Source organism: Diabrotica virgifera, chromosome 5, assembly GCF_917563875.1.
Source record: "Diabrotica virgifera virgifera chromosome 5, PGI_DIABVI_V3a".
NCBI classification, from domain to species: Eukaryota; Metazoa; Arthropoda; class Insecta; order Coleoptera; family Chrysomelidae; genus Diabrotica; species Diabrotica virgifera.
Window position 1 is genome coordinate 21,729,230 of NC_065447.1, and position 12,533 is coordinate 21,741,762.

Genomic DNA, 12,533 nt, shown 5'->3' on the forward strand with positions numbered 1-12,533 from the left:
TTTAAAAATTCGTGTAAAATACCAACTTTTTGAATATTTAAAATGATTTTTCTACGGACAATATTTTTAAAGTTGTTCTAAATGTTTATAAACTACAAAATTTCAAAAATTTGGCATTAGTATTTTTGACTATATGAGATAATTTTTCATCTTTTTTTAGTACATTTTGATAGTATCACTCTTCTACTTTCATGTAACATACGCAGAATTGCCTTATCTTCATTATTTTCTGTCTTATGTTATTGCAAAATAAAGGTCTCTGAGATAAACAAATAGAATAACTTTTAAACTAATTAATGGATCGGTCTCAAATTTTGAGGGTTTGTTAAGTACCCCAATACACAACTTTGGGCGAAACACTAAAATTATAAAGTAGTTTTAGTAAAACTTATTAAAAAATAACGATTTTCACTTATTTTGCAGTTTGCGTAGCAACAAATTACCTTTTTAACTTTCAAAAATCGGCGTTTTGAAGGTTTTTCAATGTTCTAAAAAAATGAATTTTGTAATTTTTATGTCAACTATTTAGTTTTTGAATGGAGTGCAAAAAATCGAAAAAATCGCGATTTTTGCACTAATTTGTTAATAATTAAAAAACGGACGCGAACTCTAGGCAGGAAACAGGTAGGTTTTATAAAGCTTACTTTGTAAATAGAAAATCCTAATTTGTGGGCCTGTCGGTGACATGTTGATCTAGAAATGTGTCTTCTAACAACGTCACTCCACAAAACACTTAAGCCGGATTTATGTTACAACGGTGACGTGGACGGAACGGGGCACGTTGAAGGATCGTCCCATATGAATATGAAAAGCATTGACTGATTTATCTTACGACGGAACGGGGCGAGACCGGGAAGTGCCGAGAACGTGCGATTTCTATCGTTCTGCGCGCCGTGCCGTCCACGTCCCGGTGTAACATAAATCAGCCTTTAAATCTAGATAAGTTGCACGTCGTTCTTTCACTATAATGCGTCTTAATGATCTTCGATCTGCTTTCATTATTTAACTTTTTTCTACATTTCTAGGTTTTGTGATGATCAAATCTTAGTCATCATTAATATAAAAGTGTGTCTTAATATTAATGGTAGGGGAGCCCAAGCGGGGATTTTTGCAATTACTCGAGCTCGTCAGATTATCACATGGGGAGAAACCCTGTAAATGTACCTCCACCATATATCTGCTCTAATACAGGGGAGTTCGTTAAGGTGGTCCCGAAAGAAAAATCTATCCTTAGAAAAACTCGAAATCGCCAGATTAAGATAAGGTAAAAATCTGACGATTTAAGCGGGGCGTAAGGAAATGGGCGTGACACAAAGTTTCACAAAAAAAGCGAATATTTCGCGAAACGAACGTCAGATCGGAAAACTGAAAAATACGTGTTCAATATTTTTCAAAAATCTATCGAATGATAACAAACACGACCTCTCACGGAGAGGGGTAGGGGTAAATTTAAAATTTTAAATATGAACTCCGCGATAGTTAGCGAAATGAACATCAGATCGAAAAACTGCGAAATACACATATTCAATATTTTTGAAAAATCTATCGAATGATACCCCAACACGCAGGTGGAGCGGGGGGTACGGTAAAATCTTAAATAGGAGCCGCCGTTCTTTATTGCAGATTTTGGATTCTTTACGTAAAAATAAGCAACTTTTATTCGAGACATTTTTTCGAATTATGGCTAGATGGCTCAATAATCGGAAAAAACGATTGTTGGAAATGGAAAATTAAATTAAAAAATGGAAAGCCCCCCCACTTTATGGAAGGCTTAAACATAGGCGTAACCAGGGGGTGGTTTTAGGGGTTATAACTCCACTCTTTTGGATGCATTTTGAGCTCTATACGCTTAACACCATTATTATTCCATACCCCCCAGAGATTTCAAGTAGACGTAACCCCCCCTTAGGATCATCCTGGTTTCTCCTCTGGGCTTAAACAGCTTAACTTAACTTTTTTTGGTTTTAGGACCTAATCTTCACAACCCAATAGGTTCCCATAACGCTCGAGTAAATGCAAATTTAGCATACTTTCCTCCCCTACTATAAGACACATTTTTGATTAAATTTTTTGTATTAAGAATTTAATTTTTTGTTTCAGCTCTGGTTTAAGGGAGTGAGAAGTTCGAAATTTCGGCACGTATACGGTGAACCTGCGAAAAGAGAGAAATGCTACGACAACATTCCGATCACGAAAAATGCGCACGATTCTCAATTCTGCGCAGTCAATCCGAAATTCGTGGCTGTAGTTACGGAAGTGGCCGGTGGAGGAGCTTTCATCGTTATCCCAATCAACTGCGTAAGTTTTTAATTAATATTAATAAAAAATTTTGCTTGAAAATGATTGTTCGTCGTGAAGATCCGGTTAGTTTGATCAAATTGACACCTGGTAATGTCTTCTTCTTTTTGTGTAGACATCACTGTGTCTGTTTTTCAATATGCCTCTAGTAAGCTGTCATTCCAACGTTTTCGTGGTCTTCATACTGATGGTCTTCCTATTGGGGAACCGTCTCTCGCAGTCCTTACTACTCTATTTGTTGTCATTCGGCTTTTGTGGTCGTTCTGTTCTATTCTTCTGTTTTTCACTCAGTTATTAATGTTGTCCACCTTGCATCTCCTCATCTCCGTCGTATATCTGCACTTCTAGCTCTATCCCATAGTGTCTTACCATCGATTTTTCGAGTGTTTTCATCTCTGCTGTTTCTAGCATTCTTTTTGTCCTTTCTGTATCAGCCGCGTGTTTCTGCCGCGTATGTCATTATTGGTCTGATGACTGTTTTGTAAATTCTGCCTTTCACTTCTTTTCCGATATTTTTATTTCTCCATATTGTTTCATTCAGGCAACCTGCGGCTCTGTTTGCTTTATTCACCTGATCTTCCACTTCTATTTCGAGCTTTCCATAGCTAGATAGTGTGATGCCTAGATATTTAATCTCCATGACTTGTTCTATTATCTGACCCTCCAGCTCTAATTTACACCTTATTAGATTTGCTGTTATAACCATACATGTAGTCTTTTTTTGGGGAAATTAACATGTTAAATTTTCTAGCGGTTATATTAAATTGGTGCAGCATAGCATACGTTGTAAATCATCTTCACTTTGAGACATTAGTATTGCGTCGTCTGCCTAGCAGATTATTTTAAGTTGTTTTTCTCCCATTTGGTATCCCTTTTTGTTCTTACTTTTTTTATTATTTCATCCATGATCAGGTTGAACAGTAGAGGACTCAGGGAGTCTCCCTGTCTTATCCCATTGCCAACTTCAATTGGGTCAGCTGCTAATGTGAGCGTAAATACTAAAAACATATACCTGACACCATCCTGTTCTGTTTTGAGATTCTTTAGCAAACTTAAATTGGCGATAATAGGGGTGCTCTATTTAAAATTCATTTAAAAAAAAACTCATTTTAAAATTTATTTTTTGTCGATATAACGTCCACCTGTTGTTCATTCTCCTACTCGCCCCCTTCCAGTTTAGATTGTCGTTTCAAATTCATACCTTTTTGTCCCCTTTTCTTTCCCTTCTCCCTATCCTTTTCTTTTAAACTCTTTTCTTTTTCGGTACTGCTACATTGTACTCACTTTGTTCATTCGCCTCCGCGTACTCCTGTTTCTGTATATTACTCCGCTTCGTCATTACTCCGCCTCATTTACATTCCTCCTCAGTATCTTGTTCAACATCCTCCTTATTCTATTCCTCTACCCACGCCCACTTTTTTCTAATCCCTCATACTCTCTTATTTATTCTCTCATTGGCAGTGGACGCTCAATATGAAACGAGTTCTTGGTGAGTATCAAGGTTGTGAGAGCTATGTGTAAGGGAGTAAAAGTTAGGACAGGTATGAGAGAAACTGATAAATTTCAGGTGAAAGTAGGATTGCACCAAGGCTCGGTGCTTAGTCCTTATTTATTCTCATTAGTTTTGGATCAGATAACAGCGAAGCTACAGGATAACCTTCCCTAGTGCTTAATGTATGTGATGATGTAGTGTTAGTAGGAAATAGTGAAAGCGACGTAGAACAAAAACTGGAACAGTGGAGACAAGCTTTTGAGGGAAGGGTTTAAAACTTAGTAGGACAAGAACGGAGTATCTAGAATGTTCATTTAAAGATGGAGTTACTACAAATAAAATGATAACTTTGGATGGTGAAATTATTGTGAAAAGTAATAGTTTTAAGTATCTAGGATCGGTATTATAGAGAAATGGGTAATATATAGAGATGCATGCGGTAGAGTTAGGGCTGGTTGGATGAAATAGAAGGGGGTGAGTGGTATGTTGTATGACAGAAAGATTCCAGAGAAACTAAAAAGAAAATTTTGTGAAACCAGCTATAATATACGGAACTGAATGTCGGGCAGTTAAAAAAAGAGAGGACTAACGAATGCGTGTGGCGGAAATGGCAATGCTTAGGTGGATGAGCGAAGTGACAAAAAAGGATAAAATTAAGAATGGGTAGATATATTAGAAAAAATCTGGGGGTTGCCCCAATTGATCCAAAATGATGAAGCATAAGTTAAGATACTTCTACATGTTCAACGTCGAGACGTTAATCGCTCTTCTTCTTTTTCCTTCTTGTATGTAGGCTTTAAAGTCTGTTTCTTCTTCAATATTAGCCTTATAAATTGTTTAAGTTATCGCACCATCTTTTTCTTGATCTGCCAATACTTCTTCATCCATTTGGTGACTTATCTCGTGTTATTCGTACTATCCTATCCTCTGCCATTCTACTAATGTGTTCGTTCCACTCCTGTTTCCGTTTTGCCACCCATCCATTTATGTTTTCTACATTGCATGATCTTCTTATGTTTTCGCTTCTCTCCCTATCCAACAGACTTTTCCCTGATATTCGTCGGAGTATTTTCATCTCTGTTGTTTCTAATAGTCGTCTCGTTTTAGATGTGTCAGGTCTTGTCTCCGCCGTGTATGTCAATATAGGTCTAATTGCTGCTTTATAGATTCTTGCTTTTGTGTCTTGTCTTAGGTGTTTGTTCTTCCAGATTGTGTCATTAAGAGATCCCGCCTAATCACCCAATATGAAGAATTGCTAATATGCAATTCCTGGAAAGAATAAGAGAGGAAAACCTGTATGGAGACTCTAATGCGGGGTATGTTTGGGAAGGGGATTGATATTGCTATGACCCATGATAGAAAGGGCACCCCCCGTTAAGATAGGTAAAATGCCCCCACTCTCAGAATTCAATTTTTTGAATTTTTTTACGTTCTGTGCAATTAAAAAATGAGATAACGCAGATTTTTAGCTCGCCACCCCCTTTACCCCTCCCCCCACAGCCAAAAACGTAGATTTTTAGATTTAATTTTTTTTAGTTGGGTTGCAATTGATTTAAAAATTTCAAAAAATTCACACGTGTAGCTGAGGCTTTTACAAAACATGTCCATTTTTTATGAACCCTTAGGTCAAGTGTACATAACCTCAAATTTTTTTTAACTTTTTTAAAACCTATAACTTTTTTTGGAGGGGGCTGCAGGTCCAATTTTTTTTGAATTTTGTGTATTTTATCAAAAGCTATCTCCCTGATTTTTTTCAGATTTTTCCGTCAGGTGCGCCATCTTGAAAAATCCGGAAAACTGTTTTTTTAGGGGGTTTTTGGGGATTTTCTCCATTTTATAGACTGCAACATAGATCAACTCAAGGTTTTGTTAATAGATTATGTATAATTTGAAATAACTGAGTATATTAGTATATTCAAAAATTGGGCGAAACACTTTTAAACCCCCCAAAAACCATGTTTGTTTAAAGTTTGTAAGGATTTTTGCGGGTCTAATTATTTTTTTTTGAGGTCGATACAGCCTGAATATTTTTTTTATTTTTTTACGTTCTATATGATTTTAAAAAATTAGGACTCAACGCAATTTAGCCCACTTCCTCTATTCCCCCTACCCCACAGCCAAAAATGTCAATTTTTCGATTTTATTTTTTTTTAAGTTGCAATTAAATTATAAATGTTGTTCTGAAGCTATTTCTTTGTGACATTTTTGTAATTAACTATTCTACATGGGAAATATGCCACAATTTAACTAAAAAATGATTTTATTTTCCATCTGTAATGCGATAGAGAGAATTCGATAATCTGTGACGCACTGAAAAAATGGTTTGGGACGATCTATATAAATAAGTCAGATTAAATTAAATTATTAGAAGATTTTTTTACCAAGCAACATTTTTGTTTAATTTATTAATATTTTGTATTTTGACAACGACGTCCGTGGCGGACATCGAAACGTTAATAAAATCATTTTTTAGTTAAATTGTGACTTATTTCGCATTTAGAATAGTTAGTAATGATTAAATTATAAATTATAAAAAATTCACACGCACAGCTGAGGCTTTTAGAGAATATCTATTTTTATGGACCCGAAGGTCGAGTGTACATATTATAACCTCATTTTTTTTTTGTTTTTTAATAGGTACGTATAACTTTTTTTGGCGATGGCTGCTAATTTTTTTTGTGTTTTGTGTATTTTACAAACCATCTACGTTTGGCTCATAATGCAAATAGTCCCCGCTGTATGCTTGTCCCGTTAGGTAAATTATTCCGATTAATTCTTTTGCACAAACTTACTCAAAAACAGGTACTTATAACAAATCCACAAGGTGCCAGGCAGTACCGCGGTAGGAAAATTGTTTAAACATTTTTTAAACGAATTCAAAAAAATCAATTTTTTCACTTCGGAAAAATTTTTAGATTCTCTGGATCAAGCTGAGCAAAAAAGGTATCTTGTGATTTTTCTATAAAATTGACTGTTGTCGAGTTACATGCAATTTCAAATTTGAAAAACGCGAAAATGGCCATTTTCAAGGCTTAATAACTCGATTAAAAATTATTATGAAAGTCATAAAGTGACCAACTCAAAGCTTAAAGCCCCCCCCCCCTGCAATAGCCTAAAGAAATTTTTGTCATTATTTTATTACTAACTATTATTTTTAATAATTAAAAATGATCGATAAGCATATGTATTGAAGCGGCCGTCCGCGAGAGAGCGAGATGTACAATATTCATTGGACGTTTTAAAAAAATATCGATTGGAAGTCAAAAATACGTTTTAAAAAAATAAAAAAGGAATTTTGAGGTTATATTGTACACTCGACCTACACGGGTCTATAAAAAATAGATATGTTTTGTAGAAGCCTCATAAAATTTTTAAATTAATTGCAACTTTAAACAAAAAAAAATAGAAAAATTGACGTTTTTTGTGGGGTCAGGGGGAGAGGGTGGTGAGCTAAAAATGCGATTAGTCTTATTTTTTAATCCCATATAACGTTAAAAAATGAAAAAAACATATTCAGGCTGTATCGATCTCAAAAAATATCATTAAGCCCGCAAAAACCCTTACATAACTTAAAAAAACATGGTTTTTGGGGGGTTTAAAGGTGTTATGCCCAATTTTTGATAATCATTAAATACTCATTTATTTCAAATTATACATAATCTATTAACAAAACCTTGAGTTGATCTATGTTGCAGTCTAAAAACCCCCTAAAAAACAGTTTTCAGGATTTTTCAAGATGGCGCACCTGACGGAAAAATCTGAAAAAAATCAGAGAGATAGCTTTTGATAAAATACACAAAATGCACAAAATACATTAAATTATGGCTTATTTCCCATTTAGAATAGTTAATTACAAAAATGCCACAAAGAAATAGCTTCAGAACAACATTTATAATTTAATTGCAAACCAACTTAAAAAAAAATAAAATGGAAAAATTGATATTTTTGGCTGTGGGGGAGGGGGAATAGGGGAAGTGGGCTAAAATTGCGTTGAGTCCTAATTTTTTAAAATCATATAAAACGTAAAAAAATAAAAAAAAATATTCAGGCTGTATCGACCTCAAAAAAAATAATTAGACCCGCAAAAATCCTTACAAAACTTTAAACAAACATGGTTTTTGGGGGGTTTAAAAGTGTTTCGCCCAATTTTTGAATATACTAATATACTCAGTTATTTCAAATTATACATAATCTATTAACAAAACCTTGAGTTGATCTATGTTGCAGTCTATAAAATGGAGAAAACCCCCAAAAACCCCCTAAAAAACAGTTTTCCGGATTTTTCAAGATGGCGCACCTGACAGAATAATCTGAAAAAAATCAGTGAGATAGCTTTTGATAAAATACACAAAATTAAAAAAAAATTGGACCTGTAGCCCCCTCCAAAAAAAAGTTATACGTTTTAAAAAAGTTAAAAAAAATTTGAGGTTATGTACACTCGACCTAAGGGTCCATAAAAAATGGACATGTTTTGTAAAAGCCTCAGCTACACGTGTGAATTTTTTGAAATTTTTAAATCAATTGCAACCCAACTAAAAAAAATTAAATCTAAAAATCTACGTTTTTGGCTGTGGGGGAGGGGTAAGGGGGTGGCGAGCTAAAAATCCGCGTTATCTCATTTTTTTAATTGCACAGAACGTAAAAAAATTAAAAAAATTGAATTCTGAGAGTGAGGGCATTTTGCCTATCTTAACGGGGGTACCCTTTGTGGAGAAATATTGACCCAGCATAGAGATAAAGCCAAAGAGAATGATGATGATGATTTTAAAATATTTTGTGGTACTCACAATATATGTACAGTAGAACCCCGTAAATCCGAACCCCGCGAATCCGAACTTTCGGCAAATCCGAACCAACGGAAAGTGAAAAAAATTTAAAAATTCAAGACAAAAACTTAAAAACATGTTTATTATACAGAGTAAAGCCAGAAAATTGGACAATGTAGCATTACTAGAACTTTGACATTTAAAATTTCTTAAAAATAAATATTATACTTTTAATATTTAGGTTTATAAAGTGTTTATAAAGGTTAAACACAAACTTACTTTGGTTCTCTCGTAGTCAACTTGAGTCCAAAAATATTGTCCACACTCTTGCGAGAACGTTTGGCTACTCAAAATCACAATGAAAGCTTTGAACTACTAATAGTTAAGGCTAACTTTCGGATAATCCGAACTTTTCGAAATCCGAACAGGCTGTCCCCCCAATTAGTTCGGATTTGCGGGGTTCTACTGTATTATTAACAAATTAATTAGTATACATAGTATCATATTTATTTTTTCTTTGTTTCCAGACTGGCAGATTGGATTTTAATGCCAGCAAAGTCACTGGCCACTCGGGTCCAATTTTAGATATAAAATGGAATCCTTTTAATGACAATGTTATCGCTTCCTGTTCAGATGATTGTACGGTAAGTTTTTTTTTACATATAAACCAATATAATGGTAGTTATAATACCGGTAATTAAAAATGTACATAGGCGAGAGTAATATTGCTTGAATATCGACAATTGGTACATGTAGCTGGCTTCTATTCTTAGAATTATAGCATATGAGAAAAGTCCTAAGCGAGTTGAAATCTATCCCTGTAACAAGTACACCCTGTTTAGGTAAATCAAGTTTTTACTCTTGCCATCTCTTGTTTTGCCTTAATTCTGCTTTTTATGATGTATCTCCTTACAGCAGTTTTTTTTTATATCAAAACATTTTTAGATAAAATTGTGGCACATTCCTGACGAAGGTCTTTCGGTGCACCTAACAGATTGGTTGGTAGAACTGCAGGGTCACAAACGACGAGTTGGCTACATAGAATGGCATCCTACAGCTGAAAACATCCTATTCAGTGCAGGTTTCGACTATTTGGTGAGTATAGACTTAATTTATTTTAGCGTTTAAAAGTTAAAACACACAACTTCTTCCATCTCGTGTATACTGCAAGAGGAACACAATTTTCAATTTCTTGTTCTGTACATTTCTTAGTTTAGTATAATTCAGTATAATGTAAAAAAATATAAAAAGTCAAATGAGACTGGTTAAAAGATCCTTTCTTTCTTTCTTGACTGGCTTTATAACTCGGGGTGAGACTTCGCCCATCTACTATAGCCCTCCATCTTCTACGATCTTGCGCTCTATTTCTCATTGTTGTACCCCTTCTGCTTCTTCTTCTTCGTCTAGCCATTCACGTCCACATCTGAACATAAGCCTCTTCAAGTATTCCTCTCCATTGTTTTTATTGTACGCTATTTGTAGCCAATTTTTCCCGGCAGTCCGTTTCAGATCATCTGTCCATCTCATAGGAGGTCTGCCTCTGAGTCTTTACTGTTGGTATGGTCTATTGTACCCAATCCTTGATAAAACGGTTTTAACATTATCCTTCCATCTTTTTCTGGGACAGCCTACTGATCTTGTACCGTCTGGTCTCTCAGAAAATACTGTCTTCCTCTGATGTCCATCTTATCCGGTTAGCTTTTATATATAGTCCCAAGTAATGAAGCTTAAAATAGGATACAACCTCACAATTTTTACAGAATGGATCGATTTGCTTGAAAATTTGAGAATAAGTAGTGGATAGCCCAAGGATCAAAATCTATATGATGCCGAAAGGCGCTTTTACCATGGGGGTGGTTGCCACCCCATCTCGGGGGGTGGAAATTTTTTATTATATTTTGACCGCAAAAGTTGGTAAAAACATTAATTCTAAGCAAAAAACGTTCCATACTTTTTTTGATAAAATTAATAGTTTTCGATTTATTCGCTATCGAAAGTGTTAGTTTTATATCGAAAAAATCAATGTTTTTAATAAGTTTTCTGCTAAGACCAATAATAGTAATCGAGCTATATATTATTATATGTTAGCTCTTCTTCGTCAAACGCTAAATATTGTTACCCCAGGCTGTGGGTGAAAAATAGGTCGATTTCAGGATATAATTCAGGAATTTTTGAAACCTATCAGGTGTTGTAAAGGACGAAGCCAAGAATAACTTCTACTAAAATGTAACCAAAAATATTGTGCGCTTTTTTTTTAATTGCGATTTTCATTTGTTAAATTTGCAATTTTTATTGATTTTTAATTTTGTAGCTTAGGATATTGATTTTAGAGAAAAACTTTTTAATACAAAGTTGTAGTAAATTAAAAAACCTACAATTTGAGCTATGGTAAGTTTAATTTCGTTAATTGGTTATTGCAAAACAGCCTGCGAAAGGTCCAAAATGGCCGTTTTTTACAATTGCATTATTTATTGTACAAATAATTTTTTTTTATTTTTTAAAGCTTTAAAATGAAGATCTTTCAATTCCAAACATAAAAAAAAATTGTAAAGCCAGATTAACAAATTTGTTGCTTAGATATTATAAATTGTTTATCACAAGAGGTCAAATGTCGAAGGCTATAACTTTTTGAAAAAAAATCGTAGAAAGTTGGTGAAACATCCAATCTCCTTTGAAAGATTTATATTTTCATATTCTGCTGTAAATAAATGCGTAAAACATTTTCTAATTTTTGGGTTTGAAAATAAGGGGGCAAATTTCGTTATAAACATTTAGAGCTGAAGCGGCCCTGTACATCCTATGAGTTTTCAACTTACAGATTATTGTTGCTAAAGATGAAACAAAGATTTATAAAAAAATAAAAAATTTCTACGACCAACTGAAGCCGAGATAATTTTTGGGTTTGCAAATAAGGGGGCAAATTTCGTTATAAACATTTAGAGCTGTAGCGGCCCTGTACATCCTAGGAGTTTCTAACTTACAGATTATTGTTGCTGAAGACAAAACGAAGATTTATAAAAAAATAAAAATTTTCTACAACCAACTGAAGCCGAGATAATTGTTTTTTTTTCTTAGTGCCTTTATTTATAACAATTAAGAAATTATTTTACAGTCATTGACTAAAGAAAGACTTATATTATCTCAAAATAAAAATTATTATAAAATATAATTACATTTAATTATTAAAAATTATTTTTAAAATCGGTGCTTTTGCGAGCGGCCGAATTTTGCAAATCGCCCGGCTCGCTTCAAATCCGCGCGGTCGGAAAATTTTCGCGTAACTTGTATTAAATTTTGACAAAAAACAATTTAATAATATTACCGTTATAATATACAATCTATTTACCACTCTATTTGTTTTTCTTGATAAACTTTTATATGTGAAATTTCATTTCTGAATAAATAATATTACAAAAATGATACATATATATGAAATATATAACTATATTTTTAATTTTTTCATTGTTATAAATATAAATATAATAATAATAATGTTACTTCTTACTATAATATACATAAAACTTTTTCTTCTTGTAGTGACTATTCTTTTTGGATTTCACATATAAAAGTTTATAAAGAAAAACAAATACAGTGGTAAATAGACTGTATATTATAATGGTAATATTATTAAATTGTTTTCTGTCATTTAATACAAGTTACGTAAAAATTTTCCGAGCGCGCGGATTTGAAGCGAGCCGGGCGATTTGCAAAATTCGGCCGCTTGCAAAAGCACCGATTTAAAAAATAATTTTTAATAATTAAATATAATTATATTTTATAATAATTTTTATTTTATGATAATATAAGTCTTTCTTTAGTCAATGACTGCAAAATAATTTCGTAATTGTTATAAATAAAGGCACTATGATTTAAGAAAAAAAAAACAATTATCTCGGCTTCAGTTGGTTGTAGAAAATTTTAATTTTTTTATAAATCTTCGTTTCGTCTTTAGCAACAATAATCTGTAAGTTAGAAAC

General features: G+C 33.4%; 1 protein-coding gene across 5 annotated transcripts in view; it reads left to right on the forward strand.

Annotated features, from left to right (window-relative positions):
* Window positions 1-12,533, forward strand: part of LOC114326911 (coronin-2B) — a 128,256-nt gene that overhangs the window by 76,118 nt on the left and 39,605 nt on the right. For all 5 annotated transcript variants that reach the window (XM_050651306.1, XM_050651307.1, XM_028275372.2 and 2 more), the window contains 3 exons: window positions 2,101-2,298; window positions 9,084-9,200; window positions 9,502-9,651. In XM_050651306.1, coding sequence (XP_050507263.1) covers window positions 2,101-2,298; window positions 9,084-9,200; window positions 9,502-9,651 — 465 coding nt within the window. The remainder of the gene's footprint in view (window positions 1-2,100; window positions 2,299-9,083; window positions 9,201-9,501; window positions 9,652-12,533) is intronic.